Consider the following 24,411-nt stretch of genomic DNA (forward strand, 5'->3'; position numbering starts at 1 on the left):
TGTGTTAGTGTTAAAATGCTCCGGCTGTGTGCAGCACGGTGCTCACAACACTTCTGATGTGTAGCAGACGGGAAGAGGACACTTTCTCTCCGTTGTGGAGCACCTGTGGAGCAGTCATCCTCTCTGACACTTCGCTGTGCAGTAACACTCAGAAAACCAAACCCGAGGAACCGAGGGGAACCTTCTCCTTCCTGTACATAAGAGCAGGACTGTGATTCCATGTGCAACAGCCAGCCCTGTCTGCGGTGGACCTGCAGTCACATCCTCTCACATGCACCAATAAACAGACCTGTCATTATGATCAATATGATGATGAATGAGATGAGTCTCCTACGAAGACAACTGGCGTGTTTTGTCCTGCGCCTGGACCGACTCCCTGTGTCTCTGAGGACTGCTCACAATTTGTTGGTATTCCTGTCCAATTCAGGTACATAATGAGCCATGCTAATGGTGTGCTGTACGGACGCTAATGTTGTCAGTCCACCACTTCAGTCCAGACTGAAACATCCCAACAACTACTGGAAATGTTGTGCAGAGTCTGATGGTGCCTGAGGGCCAAGTATGGGCTATATAGTTATAGTAGAAAAGCAGAGGTTCACTGACTTGTTGTGCGACTGTTTGGGAACTGGTGGGTGTTTATATCTGATATGAAGGTGGAGTGAACGGTCGGCCGTCACAGCGGGGGGAGATGTGAGATGCTGTAAATGTGAACATAGCTTCTCATTTTGCCAGACAGTCTCTCCAGGAACAGTTACAGCCGCTCACATGCAGAGTGGTAGAAATAGTAGTGTGAGAAATAAAAAAGGTAAAGTGAGTGTGAATGTTGGACTGTTCCAGAAATGCTCTGACGCTGGGAAGGCATGGGGGGGGGGTCCAACAGCAGATGGACCCTCTCAGCCAGCTGGACCCTGGCTGTGGGGCCAGGCCTGCACACTGATGTCCCAGGGTAGATGATGATTCTCTGGCTGAGAAAACATTGGCTGGTGGAAATAATGCAGTCAGTCGTGGCCAGTCACATCACACCGGATCTCAGAGCCAACAGGCAAATGCAGCACACAGGACTCTAACAATGTCAGGAAAACGCCATTTAAATATGTGTCTCCTGTGTTGTGATTCCTAATGGACCTACTGGACCCCATCTCCCCACCCCCCATCATGAGGATTTTGGGAGGGACCCTGCTGACTGGTGTGCCAGCCCTGATGGACTCTCCCAGTTTCCAGGCCTGTGTTTTGCCCTTTTGATTGACTTCCACTGGATTAAACCCATTTTCACATAGACTCCCCAGCTCCTGTTATGAGGCAAACATGATCCACTGTGACTTTGAGCCCGTGGAAATTGCCTGAACCGAATGATGAAATTTGGCAGGTTCTCTACATTATGTGTGATGTGGCCTTCATTTGTTTGTTCTGTCCTCATTATGGATATTGGACCATTGGAGATCGAGGTTTGGCTTCACATATTATTGTGCAATATGTTTCTATTTCTCACTCGTGCTCATGCAAACACAGTTAGGAGACTGTGAGGTTACTATATGTAACCCTGGGTCTCTGATGACATTTTGGCAAAGTGCAGGGAGTGAACAGGTGCATCTGCACAATAGACTCCAGGATAAATATAAATGTAATAATTCTGCATTTGAAGGAGGAGACAATAAGAGCTGACAGATCTGAGATTGATTAATGTCAGATATGTAGAGACAGGATGAAAAAGACATTATAGAAAATTCACTGGGGAATCAACTTGTCACACATTTCACAGCAGCTATAATCAATAGTTTTATGCTCATAGTGTTTGAAATGACAATATGTTTAATGTTTAAATGTTTCTGGCAGTGACGAACCTGCAGCTTCGCACTGAGTCTTAGGGTTCAGGGTTCAGGGTTCTGGGCCTCAGTGTTTCAGCAGCTGTAAAAAGCCACAGTCCTCTACCTGCTGAGCAGCAACCAGCAGACAGACCCAGTCAGACCAGCTGGTGAACATAGTGGAGCATTTAGCAGCTAAAGATCCAGAGGTTTCCCTCGGGAGGTGGTGGAGACCAAACCCAGAGCTCAAACTGAGGGAACACTGGGCTGAGACTCAGCAGGTGGACTCAGACACTGGTCCACATGGACCAGCAGGTTGGTCTGTGGCTGCTGGAGCTGAAAATAAGAATCTGGTCGCAGTCTCAACATGTCAACAAAAAAGCTTGCACATTTAATGAACGGTCAAAGTCCTGCCCAGAGCTGAACCAAACCAGTTCGGTATCAAAGTACTCTAGAGGCTTTTTTCCCATTACTTTTTTTTTTTCATTACTGCGCCTGCACAGTGTCACCTGAATATAGAGTGTGTTCCCATGGTGTGTGAATTTTCAATTCACTGGAAGCTGCAGTGAAAACTAACAGAACAGTCAGTAAACCTCCTGTGGCAGGTTCATCGGAACCACAGGGAGCTAATGTTGTTTCTGAGTGAGCCGTGCGTTGGCTCAGAGAAGTCCAGTCTGCTTTAACACACACAAACAGCTGCAGCATTTTCTCACTTCCAGATGACCCCTTTCTTTTTTCAGGTTCACTGAGATGTTCTGCATCTCTCGGTGGTCAGTTGGGATCACATGGAGTCATTTTTTTATCTCTTTGAGATTGTTTTGTGTGTCTGTGGCACAGACGTCACTGTTCTTCTAGACATCCTGTGTCTTTCTGTGGTAACTGGATGTTCCACGTGTCTCTGTGGTTGTTTTATGTGGGTCTGTGGATCAGTGTCACCCTCTGGCCTCACCTCTGATAAGGCTGGAAACATGAGACTTGTCTGCGTCTCTAACCCAAATCCCACATGATACAGCTGCATCATAAACATGCAGTACTGTCTGTAGGGGAGCGAAGAGGTTCTGCAGGCAGGAGCAGTAGGTGGTGACGTTGATGGACGAGGAGACGACGTTAGCGTTTGGGGACATTTTTGAAGAAGCAAATTTCTTTCTGTTTGCTTTGTCTCAGTGCCTCCTCCACCCATCGATCCTCCTCTCCCCGTGGACTACAATCTCCTGGTCCTGATAGAGTGAGGAGGGACCACCTGTGGCCCCGGCTCTCAAAACTACCTCCCCCTCCTCCCCACCCATTTGTGATTTCATCTTATGTGATGCTCTTCTTTTCTTAACCTCATCCGCTTTCATTTTCCTCTTCTATTTACTCTCCATCTTCTCCCAGACACCCACACCGTTTGGTTTTAATAATAACCGTCCTCTTTCTTATTCCACACTCTAAATGCTCGTTTTTCTTCCTCTTTCATCTTGTCTTTATTTCCTACATCATCTACTCGCCCTTTTTTTTTCCTACTGCCTCTCTGCCTCATCTCAACAAACAGAGACTTTCATCTTCACATGTCTGTGCTTCCTGCTGCTCTCTGGCTTCTCTCTCTGGCAAACAGCGTCCTGCAGAGAGACTCTTTTCTTTAATAATTTACCCAGCAGGTGTGTGGGCCGGAGCACACGCTCACCTGCACACCGAGCGATCGCTGTGCGTCTGTGCTCGCAGGAAAATGTGGCACATGTCCAGACACAGAGACATTAGCGTCAGGTTCATCATGCATGTTGATACTGTGGGTGTGGTGGTGTTTGCACTGTCATTTAAAACACACACCGGTGTACCTGAGCCTATACTGCCCCCGTGAGGAAGACATTTGGGACCACAGGGACTCACTGTAGATGCTATAATAGTATTAGGCACGTCTGGACTGTTGAATACGATCGATAACGGGAAGCTCACAATGTTGGAAATGTATAAATTCCATCATATTTTACTGAGGTGTTCCTGTTTCTGACCCCCTCCTGTCTGGACATGCAGAGAAGTGTGTTTGTTATTTAGCACAGTGTCACTGGTGTAAATGGGGTCGGACGAACTGCCCAAAATTAACCTCTAAATCTTTTCTACCACCAGAGCGTAAAATCTTACTGCAAATAACTTGTTCTCTTCTTAAAACGTTGGATTTTTTTTTAGTGGAAATATAATGAACTTATTAATTCAGTTTACTTACTGGTTAATTAAAATGTTAAAGGTGTTATAGCGTAGTGCTGATAGAGGTAATCGGCTGTTTGGATCTTAATGAGCAGGGAGTGTGACTGATTACACTGAGCGGTCGGACATGGGTCTGCACCTCAATCAGTCAGTGAAGAAATAACTGGAGAACCAGGATTCACGATTTTCATAATCCCAGCACTTCATGGTAGATGGACTGTTTATGGATGTTATTTCTTCCACATACAAATGAGTTTAATTATCATCAACTGTTTAGGAAATCATGGAGAATAAGTTCACACTTTCAGGAACCTCTGTTAGTTATTTCTATAGGTGTGTGTTTTTATTTTCCGCTGTAACAAAGAAATAAACAATGGAAATAAAACTAAAATTCATTAACTCGTGTTTTTCTGTAGGAATTTGACCAGGAGTGAATCAATGTGAGTTAACAGCCACAAAAAGATGCTCAGGGTCGTGGGTTTTTGCTGCCCCCCAGTGGCCACAGTCTGGAACTACAGCTCCAGGGAGAATGATGAAAAATTGAAAACCTTCATGAAATATCTGAATAATCTGATCCTGTCTGAGCACAAACGGTCCTGAATGTTTAGTACTAACTCAGCTTCAATTAAACTGCAGTACAAGTACTACTCTGAAGGTACTACTAGAGCTTCTGTTACTTTCTGCTTCACTACCATTCAGAGGGAAATATTTATTTCACAATTACACATAACCGTCCTAATAACAGCCTAATAACATCGAATCAATTAGTTATTGATTTTTCCTTCTCAGATTAATAACACTAAACTGATCATACTGAGGTTTGAGCTCAGACACTTCACACTTTCTCACCATTTTCTTTCTGGTTTACAAACCAAACAAACAATAGCTTCATCAGGACAATAATCAGTTTGAGCCTCAGATAGAACAGGAGGTCAAATGTCAAAGCATAACCAATAAAAATAAGTTACTAACAGGACAAAAGACATTTTTCTCTAACACTAGTAAATCTTCGTTAGTATTCAAGCTCATCAAGAACAAAATATTTAATCAAACTAATACTACGCTTTTCTTTCCAGGTGTACTTTTCCGTGCACCCTGATTTTTGAATTGTGCGTGTGCTCTGCCCAAGCACCGCGTGTTCATGTGTCGCCGCATCAGTTTTTCCGAGGGCCCTTGAACGCAGCAGTTTCTGCTGAAACCAGTTTAGTTCATTCTCCATTTAAAGCTGTTTACTGGGAGTGTCTGGCTGCAGCTGCTCTGTGGGTTTGAATGAACATCCTGCTGTTTCTCTGTTGCCGGAACCAGAAACACGTCGCTGCTTCTGCTGCTGCTGCAGAAAACACGTGTCGCCCCCTGGCTGCAAAATGTGCAGGTCTCCTTATTGCAGGTGCTCATGTTAATATATACATAAGTGATTAGTCAATTAATCAATCAATTGATTACGTCAAAATTCATCTTTATAATCTCTTTTTCTTGAGCTCTATTATTAAGTCTGGTGTCCTCTTTTATCTTTTCATACGTATTTTTATTTTCACCTATATTTTTATATTATTTATATTATTTTTATTATTAGTTTTGGTCATTTTACAAGCCGAGAGGAAATAATTAAGTAGTAAGGCAAAAATAATTTATATTCACTTAAAGTGGTTTAATTAAACTGAAATTAAAAAGCCACAGAAATAATGATTTGCTGTTTTTATTACCTCCTAGAATGAAATACCTGCTTTATGGGGTCAAAGGAAAATAATAACTATAATTATCTGAATAAGTGAATGAACTTATTGACAATTATGTTGCATGTTTGGTTGTACTGCAGGTGAACATGTGATCAATTAAAAATAATGACATCAAAGTACCATGTAAAAATATTCATTGTTAGTAAATATATACTGAAGTAAAGGTTTACATAGGTCCACATGTAAAATTATTATAGTAATATTTGCTTAAAGTATCAAAAATAAAAGTACTTGTTTTTTGTTAATATTTATATTATTATTATTATTATTATTTGGACTTGAAAAGTTTTATTGTAAAGTATTTAATTGAATTTTACAAACTATGTTCTTTTTACTGTAAAATGTTGAAAAATAAATGTAGCTCTCAGATAAATACAGTGGAGTAAAACGTGCAATAGAAGTAGGAATAAAATGAAATGAGTACTGTGTACTGAGTACTGTGTACCGAGTACTAGAGTACACAGTACTCGGTACACAGTACTTCACAGGCTGACCTGAGCGAGGCCTGTTCCCGGAGCCGCCAGGGGGGGCGCTGTTGCGGCTGCCCAGACCCATAAGCGGGGGAGTGAGAGGTGCATGAAATGGAGAAAAATGGCGGATCATGTGCAGGTGAGCAGAGGTTTCATGTTTTTGTGACCGATAATTTATCCAGGAGCGTGGGAACGAGTCCGAGCTCGGATCCTAGTGCCGTGTCCCCGGCACACGGGCGCTGTGCGGCCGCGGGTGCCGGGCGCAGCGTCGCTGCCGCGGCGGTAAAAGAAAGGATGTGGCCGCCTGTGTTGACCCGGGCCTGCTGTCAGCTAGCCCCGTTAGCTGCTGGGCTTCAGGCTGGAGGAGGACAACAGAAGCCGGAGAGCCCCTGGGTTCTAGTCCGTGGGAGTCCCAGTGTTGGTACCGGGTGAACAGGTTCCGTTCCCGGGACGACGGCGCGGTGCTCGGCTCGGTTCGGGGACGTAAACAATAAAATGTCTTGGCCGCGGACCGATAGCTGTCCGGCTAACACAACGGGGTAGGTGGCGGTTTGGCGCCAGTGTGTAGTTCCCGGTGAACACCTGTCTCCCTGCGAACACGCACCTGGACCTGTTCTCCGGTGCTCGGGCCCAAACCGTGAGAGATTGAGTCGCTGTCCGGTTCTGACAGCTATCCGAGCCTTTAGAAGCTAGGCTAGGCTAACGTTAGCTACAGCCCAGTCGTCAGGTTCTCCCGCCCGAGCCCGTTTGAAAACAGGACTCGGTTTGTTGAACCGTCTGTCCGTAATTCGGCTTCGTGTCCGCGGCTCCTGGACGCTGGACCCACCGGAACCGGAGCACCGGGGATTTTCCACCCGTGTTGTTTATGTGTGAGCAGGCAGCGCTGTTTTGTTGAGCTGGCTCCGACACATGTTGGGGACCGTGCAGGGGGGTGCAGTGGGTGAGGTGCGGCTGCACGGTTTGTTGTTGGTGCTTGAACTTCTCTGCTGCTCCAGAACCTCCTGGGAAGTGTCGGTTCTGTGCGTGTTGTGGAACCATTGGCTCAGCGAGCAGCAGGTGTGACTTTAACACCTGGATGGTGCCAGGTGCCAATGGATGTAATCGATATTTGATCAATAACCTTAAATCAGCTCCATCGTTATTATTACACCGGTTTGTTCATGATGTGACAGGAAAATATCTGAAGTTATTTTGAAAAATACTAAACTCACATAATAATCAAACCATTTATTGATTTGATTAGTTTAGTCTCTAATCGTTTGATCTGTAAAATGAATGAAACCATCATCAGGGCAAAACCAATAAATATTTGATTTACTTTGATATAAGATGAAGAAAACTTTAAATCTGCAACTGGAGCCAGTGAAAATGACCAATTTATAATTTCATATTTCCAGATGTTTTGAGTGCAGTCACAGTTTTCAGTCTTTTATTGTCTTTTCAGTGTTTTGACTCTGTAATTGACTTTGTGCCTCAAACATCTGTTTCCCGGGAGAACAGATGTTTGCAAAGCTCAGGGAGCAGTTCCACAGTAGGGCTGGCACTTTTTGTTAGAATCGTTCGGTGTCGATTCTTAAAGTCCTCATATTGAAATCCAGAGGGTGCAATGGGTTTTGTTCTGGCTGTGTGGACCTTCCAGGTCTTACAGGACTGAGTGGACTCTGGGTACAAATCACGTCTCAGAGGAGAGTTTCTTCAGCCTGTCCCTGCTGGCAGCTAACACTGGCTAACAGCTGTCTCCAGATGTTGATGCAAACCACACAGATGAGTCAGTGAACAGACTCAGTTCTGTCCCGTCTCTGCTTGGTGGGATTCGTGACACCCAAGTGTGGCTGTCGGAAAGGAGAGCAGCTTTGTGGCGCTGGACAATAGACTATCAGTCCCCTCGAATAGAGTCCAGGGATCAGTGTTTCAACGTTATTTTGTAAATGGATGAAATATTTAGATCTTGGGGAGTTTTCAGCAGCAGAAAGTTTTGCTTTTATTTTGACGCTGAATCTTCGTGTGCTGAGAAAGTGAAAGTCTGATGTGTCGCTGGGTCAAAGGTTCACTGGACAGAACAAGACATTAGTAGATGTCACTTTAGGTTCAGAGGAATGATAAAACACATTTTCTTATTCAGTTGGAACATTTATATTTTTATACTATTTGTCAAACGTCTCAAATGAAAAAGTTTCTAGTCTTTTTTTGTTGTTTGTAAAGTGAATAATTTGGGGTTTTGGACAAAGTTTGAAGTCATCACCTTGGACTCTGATATTTTATCAGCTGAAGAGCTGATGACTGAGAAAGTAATGATGAGGCTAACTGGTAATGAGGAGCAGCTGAGACGACGTTCCTGTGAGGACGAAGGTGGATTCACTGCAATGAGACCGTTTCCTCCTCTCAGTCCTCGGCTGTGATGTAATTAATGTCAGACTGGCTGCGTTAAACGTGACGCTGCCGTCGGGTTCTGCCCTCGTGGTGGTCGGAGCTGAAAGCAGCGACGACCTGCTGCTCCTACGAAGCGACCGCAGTTTAAACACTTCACATGTCCTTTCACTTATCACACACAGCAGGCTGAGATCTGTGCCATTGAATCGAACTCTGCAGTTCTTCATTTCATAGTATAATTTCCATCTGATGTGCAGCACCTGACACACCTGTCTTCATTTTGCATATTCAAAATCAAAAGGTCAGTCCTCACAGCGACACACAGACATCTGCTTTATGAGCCCGACACCAAGCGACAGTGCAGAGCGGGGATGGGTTCTGTGGGTTCTGAGTGGGGATGGGTTCTGTGGGTTCTGAGTGGGGATGGGTTCTTTTTACAGCAGTGTAAAAGCACCAGTGCATTAATCCCAGACAAGTATTTGTGAGGGCAGGGAAATTATTTAAACTTTTATTCAAACTAATATTGGCTTGTTTCTTCTTCTTCTTTAAATTTGTGAGTGTAAGATTTAAGCCCAGATGTTCCTGTTCGCCCTTTATTAACTATCCTCTTTAATAACTCCAGCGTCGTCTCATCCTTTCTTCGGTGACTAATGAGAAACTTGGCGAGTCATTAAATGGGTCTAATTGATGAATAATTGACTTGTCCATGTGCACGTTTAGCGCTGTGACCAGTGAAAGGTGTGGGCTCCTCACCTGTGTGACAGACACTGAATACTGCACATATGGCGGTGAAATAGGAGCAGTGATTAGAAGGTGGAAACCAGAAAACATCTGCGCTCGTACAAAACAAAAATAGAAGCGGTTTGATTTAAAAATAGAAACCAAAAACCATCCATCAGCTGGCAGACATCGTCTCGGAAGCGGGGACTCAGAACATCCACTATTTTCCAGCAACTGAGCTCAGAGTTTCCCAGTATCCAGAGTCAGTGCTGCCACGAACCCTCAGAAAGGCCGGCTCGGTTTACAAAATGGGAACCCAGTCCTGAGTTTGGGCTCAGCTTTTACTAAACGTCCTGCTACACAATCGGACAGTAAATAAATGACCTGGTGTTTGATCCTGGTGCTGTGTCAAAGAAGTCAAATACAGAGCTGCTTCACCTGTAGGCTGTCGGATCAGCGTGTGTCTGTTTTCACTTCGCTTCTCTCAGGACTCAGTGAGTCAGAGCCACCTGTGGCCTCGACACACCTGCACTTCCTATACAGCAGGTGCACGTTTAGTTACTTACAGACAAGAAGTCGCCTCTTTGTGCTCGTCGTATTAACTCGGTTTGACATTTGAGATGGATTTAACCTGTGTGACTTCTGTCTGTAAATGTGGGGACCTCTTACGCTTCAGTTCAGTTTTTAATTGACTTCATTTCCAAAGTTCACACACACTCTGACAGTGAACTACATTTTCACACAGCAGCTCCTGCCTCTTCTGTCGCCCCACTGCTCCACTTGTTATAACCTGGTCCGATGCAGCAGTGTAAACCACGCTAAGTGTGTTAGGTTTGGGTGCATCTCGTGCAGCAGATGGCACATGTGCATCAGGGTTAGGTGCTGAGCTCTTATCTGGGTCCAGCAGAGTTTCCAGTGAGCAGACACCTGCTGCACGTGACGCTGCTCCTCACCTCGGCATTTGTTCTGCCGTTGAACACGCTCGACCCCAAGCTCCTGCACACTCACGTAAGCAGTGAACGCACCACCAAAACAAAAAAACGTGTTCTGGACACAGAGAACCCCCCAACCCTCCATTCAGCAAATCCAGACCTCCACAGCCCCCAGCGCCTCCAGTCTTGTTCTTTAACTCTGTGTTTCGAATGTATTTGTCAGGAACTGGCATCTCCCTGTGACTGAGCGTGACTCAGCAGGCTGCCGGCCGCATGAATGGAACATGATACCTGTAAATATATGGGCGTGAACTAAAGCTGTGACGATCTGACCAGTCTGCACCACGTGTGCACGTTTGTTAGCGTTTGTTAAGGCCAGACACAAGTTGACTTTCAGCCGGATGTGATGTGTTACAGGTGAATTATCTTCATTTGAGCTGACGCTGATCCATTGAAATCACAATGTTACACACAATATTCAGAGTTTGACAAAGAGGATCCTTCACTTTAATGAAAAGCACATGATTTAATGTGTCTTATACTGTAGATTGAAGACAAAGTGTTTTAGCTCCACATCAGGCTGCAGTTTATTAAATGACTCCACCCTCATGAGTAAATTCAGCCTCCACCTGGGGCCGACATGATGTTGATGTGCTGTTCTGTGTTTACGTGTACGTGGGGGAACATGACGTGCTGTCTCTTGCTGACTTTTTGTAAAATGATGAAAATTTTCGCTCTGCCAGACTTGCCTGTTTGTTGCTGATAAGCCCGGTGTCTCCCATGTTTCTGTGTTTATCTAGGGCCTTGCCCAGCTGGAGATCCTGTGTAAGCAGCTGTATGAGACCACAGACACCGCTGTCCGACACCAGGCGGAGAAAGCTCTGGTGGAGTTCACCAACAGCCCCGACTGCCTCAGTAAATGTCAGCTGCTTTTGGAGAGAGGCAGTGTGAGTAGCCTGTGTTTCACCGTGTGTTTTCGTGTGTCAGCAGCAGCAGCAGGCTCAGTTGTGGGAAATGTCAGCTGTGTCCAGCCTCTCCAGCAGTTTTCAGTCACCTTAAATAGACTGTGTTCCCCGTCGGGGGGCTCATACTAAAGTCAGGTCAGATTGATCAACTTGCATCTTTTTATATTTAATATGCTCGAAAACAACAACAGAACAACACCTCTTATTAACAGTTCAGGTGTTTTAAATGTTCTGGACGTGTCTGACAAAAGTGGACGTGGAGGCTGGACCCAGGATGGACTGACCACTTTAACAGTCGCATCTGTTGGACTTTCCTCCCAGTCTGCCGCCTCCGTTCAGGTCGTCACACTGGGAAGTGTGGTCTAACTCCACACGGTTCAAACTGAGCTGGCTGCAGAAAGCTACAGTCTAAATATCACCACATGCTTCAGCACAAGTTTCATGTGTGTCATATAGAAGAAGAGAAAGGACAGGCCATTAATCACGTCTGTTGTTTCTGTCTCATCAGTCGTCATATTCTCAACTGCTTGCGGCCACTTGTTTGTCTAAACTGGTATCTAGAACCAGCAACCCTCTACCGCTCGAGCAACGCATCGACATCCGTGAGTATCTCTCAATGCTTTAAACCACTTCCTGTTGGGGGCGGTCTTTAACTTGGGACACACAGCTGGATTTGAGCGTGACGACTGGTCCGGACCGAGTCTGTTCCAGTCTGGGTCAGTCTGCAGATCAAATCCTGCCAGGTGTAAAATGTGAACCCATAAATACTGTACAGACTTGATGTTATCTGATGCTGGAACTTTGAGGCGTGTAGTTCAGGTCTGATGACGATGGGCTTGTTTTGTCTAACGTGCAGGGAATTATGTGCTGAACTATCTGGCAACGCGGCCAAAGTTAGCGGCGTTTGTGACCCAGGCTTTGATCCAGCTGTACGCCCGGATCACCAAGCTGGGCTGGTTCGACTGTCAGAAAGATGACTACGTCTTCAGAAACGTCATCGCCGATGTGACGCGCTTTCTGCAGGTGAGTGTGCGTGAAACTCCGGGGTTAGCGTAGCGCTGCGTGTGGCTCAGCCGTGCTGTTGATGTGTAACCGCTGTGTTTACAGGATAGCGTCGAGCACTGTATCATCGGGGTCACCATCCTGTCCCAGCTGACGAATGAGATCAATCAGGTGTGTGTTCATCCGCCTTCAAGCCTTCGGTGTCTTTTTTCTCCGTGTCACGATGGGAATGTTAACGTGTTTTTGTTCTCTGCAGGCCGACACGACGCATCCCCTGACCAAACATAGAAAGATAGCGTCGTCATTCAGAGATTCCTCTCTCTTCGACATCTTCACGCTTTCCTGCAACCTCCTCAAACAGGTACGTCTGTTGCTGAGACACAGACGCTGAATATTTCACGCAGCAGGTTCACAAAGAAAGCTAACAGGTGGATTTTAGGTAAGATGGCTTTGACAAGTTTAGTAATTACGTGAAACAATATCTGACAAAACGTTTCTTTTAAGCTTGTTTTTTAAATAAAGAGTAGAAATAATATTTATCCTGGATTATGTGGGGAACAGTTGAAGCTGTCGGTGCTTTTGTTCTCAGGTTTAAAGTAATTCACTTCAGGAGACCTTTGTCAAAACAGGATCAGAGCTTTGAAAAAAAATAAGAGCAGGTGTTTGTTTCCAACCTGACGCTTCAAAGAGAGAAGGCTCCGGCTGCAAACGGACTGAAGCTGCTGTGTTGTGTGTGTTTCCAGGCCTCAGGGAAGAACCTGAACCTGAACGATGAATCCCAGCACGGCCTGCTGATGCAGCTGCTCAAACTCAGCTACAATTGCCTCAACTATGACTTTATAGGAACTTCCACAGACGAGTCGTCGGACGACCTCTGCACCGTACAGATTCCCACATCATGGAGATCAGGTAGCTGTCCAGGACGTGGACACATTCAATCCCATGTCCTAAAACATGAGAGTAAGCACTGGTCTGCATTAGGAACAGACCAAACCACTAAATGCTTCCAGACGAGGCTCTGTGAGGGTGTTAGTTTTGCACATTCAACACCTGACAAGAGAGACAGATGTGATGTGTTGCAAAAACAACTGGCAGACAATTATTGCAGTTTCATTTGAAGCCTCTCAGCAGGTAAAGCTGCAGCACAGAAACGCTGTGGAAAGTTGTTAGTTGATATTTAGCTGATGAAACGTCAGTTGAAGTGGAAACTGGAAAATGAAATATTTGTATTGAGTGTGAAATAAACACCAAACACTGAATTTAGCTGCAGTTAAACTGTTGTAGTTGCTGTTTCAGCCGCTGCGTTAACGTATGTCTATGTAATTACAGGTGACGCGTTTAAAACGAACATTTTATGGCCGTTAAATTGATAGTTTCAACAGCTCCTCAGTGATCAGAGCTGCTCTCTGGCATCCTGACTTAAATATCAGCATGTGCTGCACCGACTCTGAAACTGCTTTTTTATTTCTCTCCGGCAGCGTTTCTTGATTCCTCCACACTGCAGCTGTTTTTCAATTTGTATCATTCCATCCCTCCATCCCTTTCCCCGTTGGTAAGTAAAGCAGGAACGTGTTGGTATGTGCAGAGTGAGCTGTGAAGCTTCCTGTATGACACTAAATACTGTGTGTGTGTGCATGTGCGTGTGTGTGTGCGTGTGTGTGTGTGTGCAGGTGTTGTCATGTCTAGTTCAGATAGCCTCTGTCAGGAGGTCTCTGTTCAACAACGCAGAGCGAGCAAAGTTTCTTTCACACTTGGTGGATGGAGTTAAGAGGATACTAGCAAATCCACAGGTATCAGACAAAACTCACACATTTCTCACATTTCTCTCTTTTTTTTTTTAAACTTTCCTGATGTTGTGAAATGTTTTGTGTTTCAGTGTTTGCCAGATCCTAATAACTACCATGAGTTCTGTCGTCTGCTGGCGAGGCTGAAGAGCAACTACCAGCTGGGGGAGCTGGTCAAAGTAGAAAACTACCCTGAGGTCATTCGACTCATAGCCAACTTCACCGTCACCAGTCTGCAGGTGGATGCATGTCCTCATCAGATATTACAGACAGACAACACATTAGTCTGACTGAGGTTTAATGTTGAGGCTTAGATGATCTTAGGGGCTGATATGACAAATTTACCTTCTAACCTGCTGCTGAAGTTGTTGGTAGATTCACTTCTCTTAACAAAACCACTTCAGAGTCACCCCTCAGCTTTAAAAAATGGCAGCAGCCTTATTATGGAAAGGTTTGGCAGTTACAGTGTGGAGATGACATGAACAGTCGGCACTCAGTCCTTTCTCTCCTCTCTTCCTCCCAGCACTGGGAGTTCGCCCCCAACAGTGTTCACTACCTGCTGAGTCTGTGGCAGCGCCTGGCAGCGTCAGTCCCCTACGTCAAAGCCACCGAACCTCATCTGCTGGAGACCTACACTCCAGAGGTCACCAAGGCCTACATCACCTCACGGCTGGAGTCGGTCCACGTCATCCTCAGGTAAGATCTGCTGCGGCTTTCTGTTTGGGACCGGTCTTCACGAATCGTGCGCTAAATACGTTTGCCCCACAGAGACGGTCTAGAAGACCCTCTGGATGACGCCGGCCTCGTTCAGCAGCAGTTGGACCAGTTATCGACCATCGGCAGGTGTGAGTACGAGAAGACGTGCGCGCTGCTCGTCCAGCTGTTCGACCAGGCCGCTCAGACGTACCAGGAGCTGCTACAGTCCACCAACTCCAGCGCAGTGGACATCACTGTGCAGGAGGGTCCGTGCTGCAAACACACTACACTGATTTTCAATGATACATTTAAATTCATTTACATTTAAAAATAAATATTCACCAGTGGCTTCTTGTAATGATGGATGACATCTTAGCATTTTGGACTTGTCTCTTCACTCCGGCTGCTTCGGCGTGGAGAAAAACGTCTTTCTTATCAGTAAACTTTGATGTGCCATCTTGTTCTCTGTGTGCAGGTCGGTTGACGTGGTTGGTTTATATAATCGGGGCAGTTATCGGTGGACGGGTGTCGTTTGCGAGTACAGATGAGCAGGACGCCATGGACGGAGAGTTAGTCTGTCGGTGAGAATTATAAGATCTGAGATCATATCAAAGCATTCAAGACAAAAAAGTCACGTCAAGTTTTACAGTCTGTGTGTGTGTGTGTGTGTGTGTGTGTGTGTGTGTGTGTGAGAGGGACCAGAACAATGAGAAGGAAGCAGGAAATGTTGTGTATTTCATTTCTGAAAGGTGTTTTTATAACTCAACAATAAGTGTATGCTGTGAATAAAAAACCTGGCGTCATCTTTGTGTGCTTATGTCAGGGTGCTCCAGCTGATGAATCTGACCGACTCTCGGCTGGCCCAGGCCGGGAACGAGCGGCTGGAGCTGGCCATGCTCAGCTTCTTTGAACAGTTCAGAAAGATCTACATCGGTGACCAGGTGCAGAAATCGTCAAAGGTAGGCACAGGTGGAGGAGGAGCCGTGTGCACCGTGTGTCTGCTGTCCCTCCCTCAATGACCCTAATGTCGCTGTCACCGGGGGCCAAAGCTGGTTGGCTGTGATGGCTCTTTTGTCCTGAACGCTGCTGTGGCGTCAGCAGATTGTACAGTCACAGTCTGTCTGCTCCCCCTCGTCTTTTCCTGCGGTGTATTTGGACCTGGCTTAGACCGAGCGGTCCGCCCTGACTGATACGTGTGTTTGCTTTGTTCAGGGCAGAAACTGCAAAATATGAGCGTCCCAGATAGAAACTGCTCTTTTAACTTGTTTTTCATTTTGTTCACAAGAATAAAACTGTGTTTTGCTAATTGCAGCTCTATCGGCGACTATCAGAAGTTCTGGGACTGAACGACGAGACGATGGTGCTCAGTGTTTTTATAGGGAAGATGTGAGTAACACGAGATAAACACACTCTGGGTTTAAGACTGATGTTTATGAGCCCAAGGTGGAGAACAAACCTTCACATTCAACATTTCACTCTAACTAAAATGAAAACGTGCCAGTGCTGTTGAAACTATTTTAAATCAAAATAAAGCATCTGGACTGTTAATGAAGCTACAAAAACATGTTTCTCTTCCTTTCAGCATCACAAACTTGAAGTACTGGGGCCAGTGTGAACCCATCACCTCCAAGACACTCCAGCTGCTGAACGACCTCTCTTTGGGATATCCTTTAGCAACAGAACATAAGGACTTGGTTTAGAATTGTGGTGCATTTCTGGTGCTGCTCAGCAACTGGTCAGAGAAAAGCCCAGAATATTAAAGACAGTCAGACGCCTCGTCCAGGCTACAGTGGAGAGCAGACAGTTTGTTTTTCACCTTCAACAGTAAATAAATGAAATGGAACAGGTCCCACAGGTTTGGTGCAGCAGACACTGGTGAATTATGGGATGCTTATTCTAAAAAGCGTGTGTGTTGGTGTTTTTGATCTGAGTTTGCAGCTGTGAGAGTTAAACTGTTCTCCTTGACCTGACCCGTGTGCACGTACAGCAGCGTGAGAAAGCTGGTGAAGCTCAGTGCGGTTCAGTTCATGTTGAATAACCACACGGTGAGTTTTCTCCCCCGTGTGTTGGTCGACCCGTCACGGTGTGTGTGAGTGTGTGTTTTGACGTGTCGCCTGTTGTCTTGCTGTGTCAGAGCGAACACTTCTCCTTCCTGGGGGTGAACAACCAGTCGAACCTGAGCGACATGAGGTGTCGGACCACCTTCTACACGGCCCTGGGGCGCCTGCTGATGGTCGATCTGGGTAAATACACACAGGGGACGTTGTCATTGTCGTCGTCCTCTTCTTCTTCCTCCTCTTTCTTCTTCAGCTTTTATTTATAGCCTTGTATCAGTGAAGGTTCAGTCTTTAGGTGTGAACTGCCTGGAAAGTTTAACTATTAAACTTGATTCTCCACAAACAAAAGTCAATTTGTGGGCCCACATGTACCACAGTGTAAATACAGAGCAGCCACTGTGTCATGGGTCTGCAGTGCAGCCACAAAGTGATGGAACATGTTGTGCTGTGTGTTTGTAGGCGAGGACGAGGACCAGTTCGAACAGTTCATGCTGCCTCTGACGGCTGCGTTCGAGGCCGTGGCTCAGATGTTGAGCACAAACACCTTCAACGAGCAGGAAGCCAAGGCACGTAACCTTTGTACACACAGGCTGCATGCTAGTTAGTTAGAGTTGGCTCTAAAGCTTTGTGTTATTTATAAGAAGCTGGTTTTTGTGCATTGACTTAGATCAGAGCCAACTGTATCTCAGAGGTGGTTTGTCCTAACATTTCTTCTTCTTTGGTTTCCTGTAGAGGACTTTGGTGGGTTTGGTCCGAGACCTGCGAGGAATCGCATTTGCCTTCAACGCTAAGACCAGTTTCATGATGCTTTTCGACTGGATGTATCCTTAGTCCTGAACCCTAACCCCAACCCTTGGAGCTGCCTAGAGACCTGAAGTGATGTTGAGTGTTTTAATCAGTGTCTGTAAGAACGTCTTTAACCCACACCTGTAGATATCCAGCCTACATGCCCATTTTGCAGCGAGCCATAGAGCTTTGGTACCATGACCCAGCATGCACCACACCTGTGCTCAAGCTAATGGCCGAGCTCGTTCACAACAGGTAAACTTTTACAGCTGTGTGTGCAGAGGCCGACTCAAATAAACCACATCAGGGCCAGTTTGGCAGTTCCCCCTTTAACAGTTCCTGTTAGAGGGGGTCCAGAGTTCACCTGACACCAGAAAAAACCAGCTGTTCCTGTTCCAGACGTGACATTAACCTGTAGATGCTTTGGCTTGATTGAAATTAAAAACGTTTTAGTTTGATGCCAACTCATCATCACTGAGACGGTTTGTTCTGTTCTGTAGATCCCAAAGGCTACAGTTTGATGTGTCGTCACCCAACGGGATTCTGCTGTTCCGAGAAACCAGCAAGATGATCACCACCTATGGTACTTCCACCAGTGTTCCCCCACCCTGATCCTCGCCCACCTTAAACCCTAATCTTGTTGTCTCGGCTGGCCGGCGGTCGGGTCTGGTGCACTGACCTAAACCATTAAAACCTCCCTGATGTTTCATCTTTAGGGAATCGTATCCTGACGCTCGGTGAGGTCCCGAAGGACCAGGTGTACGGAGTGAAGCTGAAGGGGGTCAGCGTGTGCTTCGCCATGCTGAAGGCGGTGCTCAGCGGAAACTACGTCAACTTTGGGGTCTTCCGTCTATACGGCGACGACGCTCTGGATAACGCCTTACAGACCTTCATCAAACTACTGCTGTCCATCCCTCACAGTGACTTACTAGTACGTTCAACAATGGTCCATGAAACATCCTCCGTCAGTCAGTGACGTCTACGTCTGTACATAATCGGTATCGAGACACGTTCTCTTAAAGCTGCGATGTGTGCAGATTGTACGAGCAGAACAGATGAGGTTGTGTTTAGTGGTTAAAAAACACTCAGCACCACTGTAGCTGTGTGTTGTGTAGATGTTTTGAGCAGCTGTAGGTTTTATTTCATCAGTTTGTGGAGCAGCTCAGACACGCTCGGACTCACTGATTGTTCCTCCTGCAGGACTATCCGAAGCTCAGCCAGTCGTTCTACTCTCTGCTGGAAGTGCTGACGCAGGACCACATGAACTTCATCGCCAGTCTGGAGCCTCACGTCGTCATGTACATCCTGTCGTCAATATCAGAAGGGCTGACCGCGCTCGGTAAACACGCTTAGTAGTCATGTTTGAGCTCAGAGTGTGTGCACATCACTGTAGTTGTTACACCTGTGTGTGTGTGTGTGTTTCAGACACGATGGTGTGCACGGGCTGCTGCTCCAGTCTGGACCACATCGTGACCTACCTGTTCAAGCAGCTGTCCCGCTCCACAAAGAAGCGTCCCACCCCGATGGCGACGGACGATCGCTTCCTGCACATCATGCAGCAGCACCCGGAGATGATCCAACAGGTCAGATGATCTGCTCGAGCATTTATTTGAGCTCACGTGGCTCATTCTGATGAGTTCACCTTGCTCAGGTTTATTTTATGCCACTGATCATTAACGTCATTAAAATGCAGTTTGAGGTTGTTGACGTCTCCTAGTTTGGTTGTGGAGCAGCATTTGATCCGACTCAGTGTCGAGGTCCGTGCACGTCTCCGTGTTGGTGTGACTGAAGAAGCTGAATCTGACCCTGTGATTGTCGTGCAGATGCTGTCCACGGTGTTGAACATCATCATCTTCGAGGACTGTAGGAACCAGTGGTCGATGTCGAGACCTCTGCTAGGCCTGATCCTGCTCAACGAGAAGGTAAACGTCTCTCTCACACACACACACACACACACACACACCTGGGTCATCTCGGACACATCAGTGTGTGTTTTAACACAAGTGTTGGGCCGCCCCGCAGTATTTTGCCGACCTGAGGAACAGCATCGTCAACAGCCAGCCCCCAGAGAAGCAGCAAGCCATGCACTTATGTTTCGAGAACTTGATGGAGGGAATCGAGAGAAACCTACTAACAAAGAATCGCGACAGGTGGGTCATTGTTTGTCGACGAGCCCTTTTCTTACACGAGTCCAGACTTTAATTTAACTTAAAGTACTGATCTGTGAACTTTATTGTTCTGCTGACTGGGTCTGACCCGCAGGTTTACCCAGAACCTGTCGGTGTTCAGGAGGGAGGTGAACGACAGCATGAAGAACTCCACGTACGGCGTCAACAGCAACGACATGATGAGCTGACATTCCTCACAGCTGAGTCTCACCCAGCTGCAGACAGAGCTCCCCCCTCCCCTCACCACCCCCTCGCTCCTTCACAGCCTCCTCCCCCCCTCTCTGCATCAGCCTCCCTCCCCCCTCGGGCCCGGATGCCCGGGGATCGTCTCCTCACCCCGATACGCCACGTACGGGATTGTTGATTAATTCAGCGAATAACCCCCCCCCCACCCCCTGCTCCTCCTTTTTGATATAAGCATATATAAATATATACAGATCTATTTTAAAGCCAGTCTGCGTTGGTGTGACTCGCCTGGCTGGGTCGCATGTCCGAGCACCCTGGATCACTCACAGAGGAGGCCGAGCGTGCTGTGGATGTAGGAGGTGAGGTTGGGGGGGGGGGTGAGAGACGGGACGCCGGTTAACGTAGTAATCCGCTTCTGCCTGCCTTGTATAGAAACCCACACAACAAGTGTACATTTTCTTTGGTAACATTTTGAACAATGTTTATAATGATCGAATTTAAGAAGAGCTGAGGAAAAACAAACACAAACCGTGTGATTGAGCTTTTTACAGTGTAGTGCGTTAGTGCAGCTGTCTGTCTGCGGGTGGGGGGGGCAGTCGAAGCAGAGGAACACACTAACAGGAACCGAGCGTCCGTGTTGTACATTTTTCTGTCTGGTTAAAGTGATGTAAATAGACACGCACCCCCCAACCCACCCCCGGTGGGCCAGGCCCACCGCACCAGGCGCCACGGCCTTTAAAGGGACGTTGCACGATTTTCAACCTGCCGCTTGTTGTCACTGAGCTGCTGTCAGGACACGAGCCTCAGGAGGGTTTCCACGTTTTGAAATCAACTTTATTTAAACAGGTAAATGAACAAAAACATTCCATGACTGAGACTGAAACACTCAGTTTGATGTTATATAGAAGAATCACGTGTGTGATGTTGTTCAGTACTAATCTGGTTTGTCAGACCCGTGTGTTTTGTCTCAGCAGCAGACAGATGCAGGCAGCAAATAGTTCCAGCCGGATTTTACCTGAATCTGCAGGTTTTTCTGAATCACATGTAAAGTCCGGTTTTTATTTCAGGTTAGTGTCAGAGAAGAGAAGAACATTTACTTGGTCTTTACAGTTTGGCCTCATTAGTTTGCTCAGACGTTGTTTTGGCTGCAGTGTTTCATGGAAACTGTCTAAACCGGATTTGCTGCCTGTTTCTTCTAAATTTGCTGCATTTCGGTCAAATCTGAGTCACTGGTTGTATCGAATCACTGTGAGACTGTTTGGTTGAAGCAGCTGTGAAATGCAGGAGGCTCCAGATGTTGCTGCGCTGCCGGAGACACAGTCCTGGTTGAAAACGGTGTAATGTCCCTTTAGTCCCTGGTCTCACGCTGGTGTCCTGCGTGCGTAACTGCGCGGTCACAGCTGCATGTCCCCGCTGGCAGGCTGAGCGCAGCCGCCACCGCCGCGTTTACGCTCCGGACTCCTGCCCCCCCCCCACCCATCCACCCCAGCCCCCTTAGGTCCTTTTGGTGTGCGTGACGTTGTCCGTGCGTGCGTGACGTGGCTCTCTGTTGCCTGGTGTGTATGTGGCGTGAACTCAAACAGCCCAGGTGTGCGGAGGGAAACCGCTGGAGCTTTTTCCTTTTGGAGGAGCCCGGTTTGGACCGTCCGTTGACCCCGGTAGGCGTCAGGACCGTGTGGACGAGAAGCGGAGTCTTTAGCAACTTGTGTTACTCTCTACGATGTTGCTGCTAACTGTTCGTGACAACTAGCTCTAACCATGTCAGCACTCATGGCTGTTCGTCGAGTTCCACTTGTTTGGTTCGTGTCCCTGATGTGAGTGTGTCGGATCCATAGAGTGAGTAGCTGTTTGAGTTGTTTGGATGTCTGCTACATATAGTGTAAGCATTGTGACTGCAAATAAACCTCATTGATTTTTAGCTGCCTGCTTCTCGCGTTATTTGGTTCGGGTCAGACGGAGAGAGAGAACCACGTGACCGATGACGTCTGCAGCCACACGAGCACCTGGTTCACCTGGTTCAGCAGAAACACCTTCTCATCATATTCCGTTAATGTTTGTGAATGTTTCTCAGGTCAAAGTTAGAATCTCACAGCTCATGGTCCCTGAAATGTGTCGGGTTGTTAAACTGAACTTCATCTGCTGAGATTGGTGAAGGAAACTAACACTTTATTTTTATATTAGTTACTGAGGAAACGCTAAAAAAGCTGCTGCTGTTTATGATCAATAAACAATAAAATGCATCATGAATGATCTGGTCTGAGGAAGCTGCTGTACCTTTACCAACCACCTGATGTCGCTGTTCTCAAAATTTAACCCAAACCTTCCTGACGCTTCATTGGCCCCGCAGGTCCTTTAAAGTCCTAAGTCCAGATGTTTCTCGAACGTATCAGACCTTTTATTTATTTCCTCCAAACAAACAGCCTCAGTGTTATTAGAAAACAAACCACTTCAGATAATTGGCACAATAAAACTTTACAGTAAATACAAAAGCTGAGCCCGTGGAACAGACCAGGACCAGGACCAGGACCTCAGGACCTCATCAGGATCCACAATATGACCTTTTTTAGGTTAGCTCTTTGAACACTTGGCTTTGTACACGGCGTCATTGTAACCTTCTCTGTTGCGGGTGATCTCGATAGCAAAGAACTGAACCCTGGTGGCTGAAAACAGAAGCAAAACATACAAATTATTCACTTTTATATTATTTAATGACAACGATCAGTGTCCTCAGGCCTTAGTCCTCAAAAAGGCTTAAGATGATTTTAAAGTCCCTTGTATGCAGATCTCTGACCTCTGACACAGTTGTCTTTAATCCATTGACCCAGTGAAACACGTGAAGCCTGCTCACTAACTCCAGCCCACAGGTGAATTCAAACACTGATTCTTTTAATACAGGTTCAGTGTGTTGGGGTCAAACTTACCGAATATCGTGTTCTCCTCTGTGTAATCCTTCTCACAGTCCAGACGGAGCAGGGTGCCGTAGTTAAAATCCTCCACGACTCCTTCAAACTGGTTACAGAACGGACGCCACCTCTGCACAGACACAGTAACGTCACTAATGTCAGTCACGTGAGAAATCCAGTAAAGACGATTCTCTCTGTTTTGAATGATTTATTTTGGGAGTTGTGTTTGTGGAATTTAAGGCTCCTGATCAGTTTGTAGTTTAACCTGTAGCTCCTGCAGCTGAATCTACTGACGAACACTCAGGTTTCTGAACAACAGCAATGCAATGAGCTTTTAATGATGTTTTTATCTGTGTGCTTGTTTTTACTGTGAAGTATCTGCACTTTCAGTCTGGTGCTGTTGTGCGATGACAACAAAGCTCTAAAACCAAACGTGGCTGCACACAGAGGACGCCGGACAACAGGTAAGCGATGATTCGACCGTCCCACCGACCTCTTTGGCCTCGTCGGACTTCAGGTCGTCTGCGTTCAGCAGCTTCACGTCCAGCTCTCCGAAGCCTTCTCTGAAGGACGAGTAGATTTTGTCGTCCTGCTTCGTCAGCTTCAGGAACTTTGGGTCCACAGAGGAAATCAGCTGCAGACAGAGGAGCAGGTGGGTTCATGTTTAAGACAGAAGCCGGCTCTGGTCTCTGGTCTACAGCGCAGACCAAGAGGCCGAACCAGGTTCTGGACTCACACCACATCCATGTGTCTGTGTGAACAATATGAATAACTGGTGCAGGTCTTACGTTGAAGTAAACCTCTGCGTGGTTGTAGGCCTTCATGGCCCACATGACCTCGAGCCGGGGCTGAAAGAAGAAACCCAGAGGTCAAAGGTAAACACAGCTTGTGTTGTTGATGAAGTAGCAACGAGCTGCTCGTGTGTGTGAGACACTGACAGGTGACCCTGCTCACTTACGTCGTTCCCATAGGCCTCAGCGGGCAGAGACAGAGCATGTGCGGCGGCGGAGGCTCCTTCCACGCCCTGTGAACCGCAGCACACACGGTGACTTCAGCAGCTAATTACAGCAGGTTATTATCATCACACACACCATCATCATCATTATTACTGTAACGGAGTGACCCTCACACCAGGTGTGGCATTAGCAGAAGCACGTGACCCGTCAGGGTTCCGTGTTTATCTGCGGGACACACGTGTTTCCCCTGAGCTAGCACAGTTAGCAGCCTTAGCTAACCACCGGAAACACCGGCCGCGTCAAACCGGTTCGTTCGTCAGACTCGACCCGGACTCTCCGGTGAGTCCGCTCCCACACACTCAGCCCAGAGACAGAACCTGTGGACGGGTCGTTTGTGTCCCAGGTGCTTACCAGAGAGGCGAGTCCATTATCCGACGCCATTACTGCTGACCAAAGATGGTCTATAGTGAAGATGAACCGCTGCAACTGCGCAGACTACGCATGCGCCTTGCTACGTTAATTTATTTCCCAGACAAAATAAGTAAAACTAAATTTAAAATCTCAAATTTATTCCAGCGCTTAGTTTTTACTCCGAAATTAATGTAAACAGGATTAGCCTGTAAAACCTAATTCACTCGTTTGAAATAAATTTATTATTGTTGATGTTTTGCTTTTTTTAGTGTCAATCTTTTATTTT

At 46.6% G+C, this 24,411-nt stretch overlaps 2 protein-coding genes across 3 annotated transcripts; one reads left to right on the forward strand and one right to left on the reverse strand.

Annotated features, from left to right (window-relative positions):
* Window positions 1-5,352: 5,352 nt before the first annotated feature.
* xpo7 (exportin 7) lies at window positions 5,353-22,141 on the forward strand. 2 transcript variants are annotated; one of them, XR_003295038.2, is made up of 30 exons: window positions 5,353-5,370; window positions 6,208-6,328; window positions 11,012-11,158; window positions 11,685-11,778; window positions 12,033-12,199; window positions 12,284-12,349; window positions 12,435-12,539; window positions 12,922-13,087; window positions 13,657-13,730; window positions 13,849-13,968; window positions 14,055-14,201; window positions 14,486-14,658; window positions 14,731-14,924; window positions 15,134-15,239; window positions 15,482-15,617; window positions 15,971-16,044; window positions 16,241-16,321; window positions 16,640-16,703; window positions 16,793-16,901; window positions 17,175-17,281; window positions 17,448-17,536; window positions 17,649-17,756; window positions 18,002-18,084; window positions 18,218-18,432; window positions 18,702-18,840; window positions 18,927-19,084; window positions 19,325-19,423; window positions 19,524-19,651; window positions 19,764-21,691; window positions 21,775-22,141. XR_003295038.2 is itself a non-coding variant. In XM_026297080.1 (29 exons), exons 2-29 carry the CDS (start codon window positions 6,296-6,298, stop codon window positions 19,855-19,857), a joined length of 3,276 nt encoding a protein of 1,091 aa, XP_026152865.1. In that variant the 5' UTR covers window positions 5,353-5,370; window positions 6,208-6,295; the 3' UTR covers window positions 19,858-21,773. The 2 variants fall into 2 exon arrangements, 1 of the variants encoding a protein (XP_026152865.1); XM_026297080.1 differs by lacking the exon at window positions 21,775-22,141 and having other exon boundaries at window positions 19,764-21,773.
* A 94-nt stretch (window positions 22,142-22,235) lies between these two features.
* pbdc1 (polysaccharide biosynthesis domain containing 1) lies at window positions 22,236-24,195 on the reverse strand. Its single transcript, XM_026297087.2, has 6 exons — window positions 24,126-24,195; window positions 23,717-23,782; window positions 23,547-23,606; window positions 23,252-23,392; window positions 22,777-22,888; window positions 22,236-22,515 (listed from the first exon to the last, which is right to left on the reverse strand). The coding sequence occupies exons 1-6, from the start codon at window positions 24,153-24,155 to the stop codon at window positions 22,424-22,426; spliced, it is 501 nt and encodes a 166-aa protein (XP_026152872.1). The 5' UTR covers window positions 24,156-24,195; the 3' UTR covers window positions 22,236-22,423.
* Between the last annotated feature and the right edge of the window lie 216 nt (window positions 24,196-24,411).

This window comes from Mastacembelus armatus, chromosome 12 (assembly GCF_900324485.2).
Source record: "Mastacembelus armatus chromosome 12, fMasArm1.2, whole genome shotgun sequence".
NCBI classification, from domain to species: domain Eukaryota; kingdom Metazoa; phylum Chordata; class Actinopteri; order Synbranchiformes; family Mastacembelidae; genus Mastacembelus; species Mastacembelus armatus.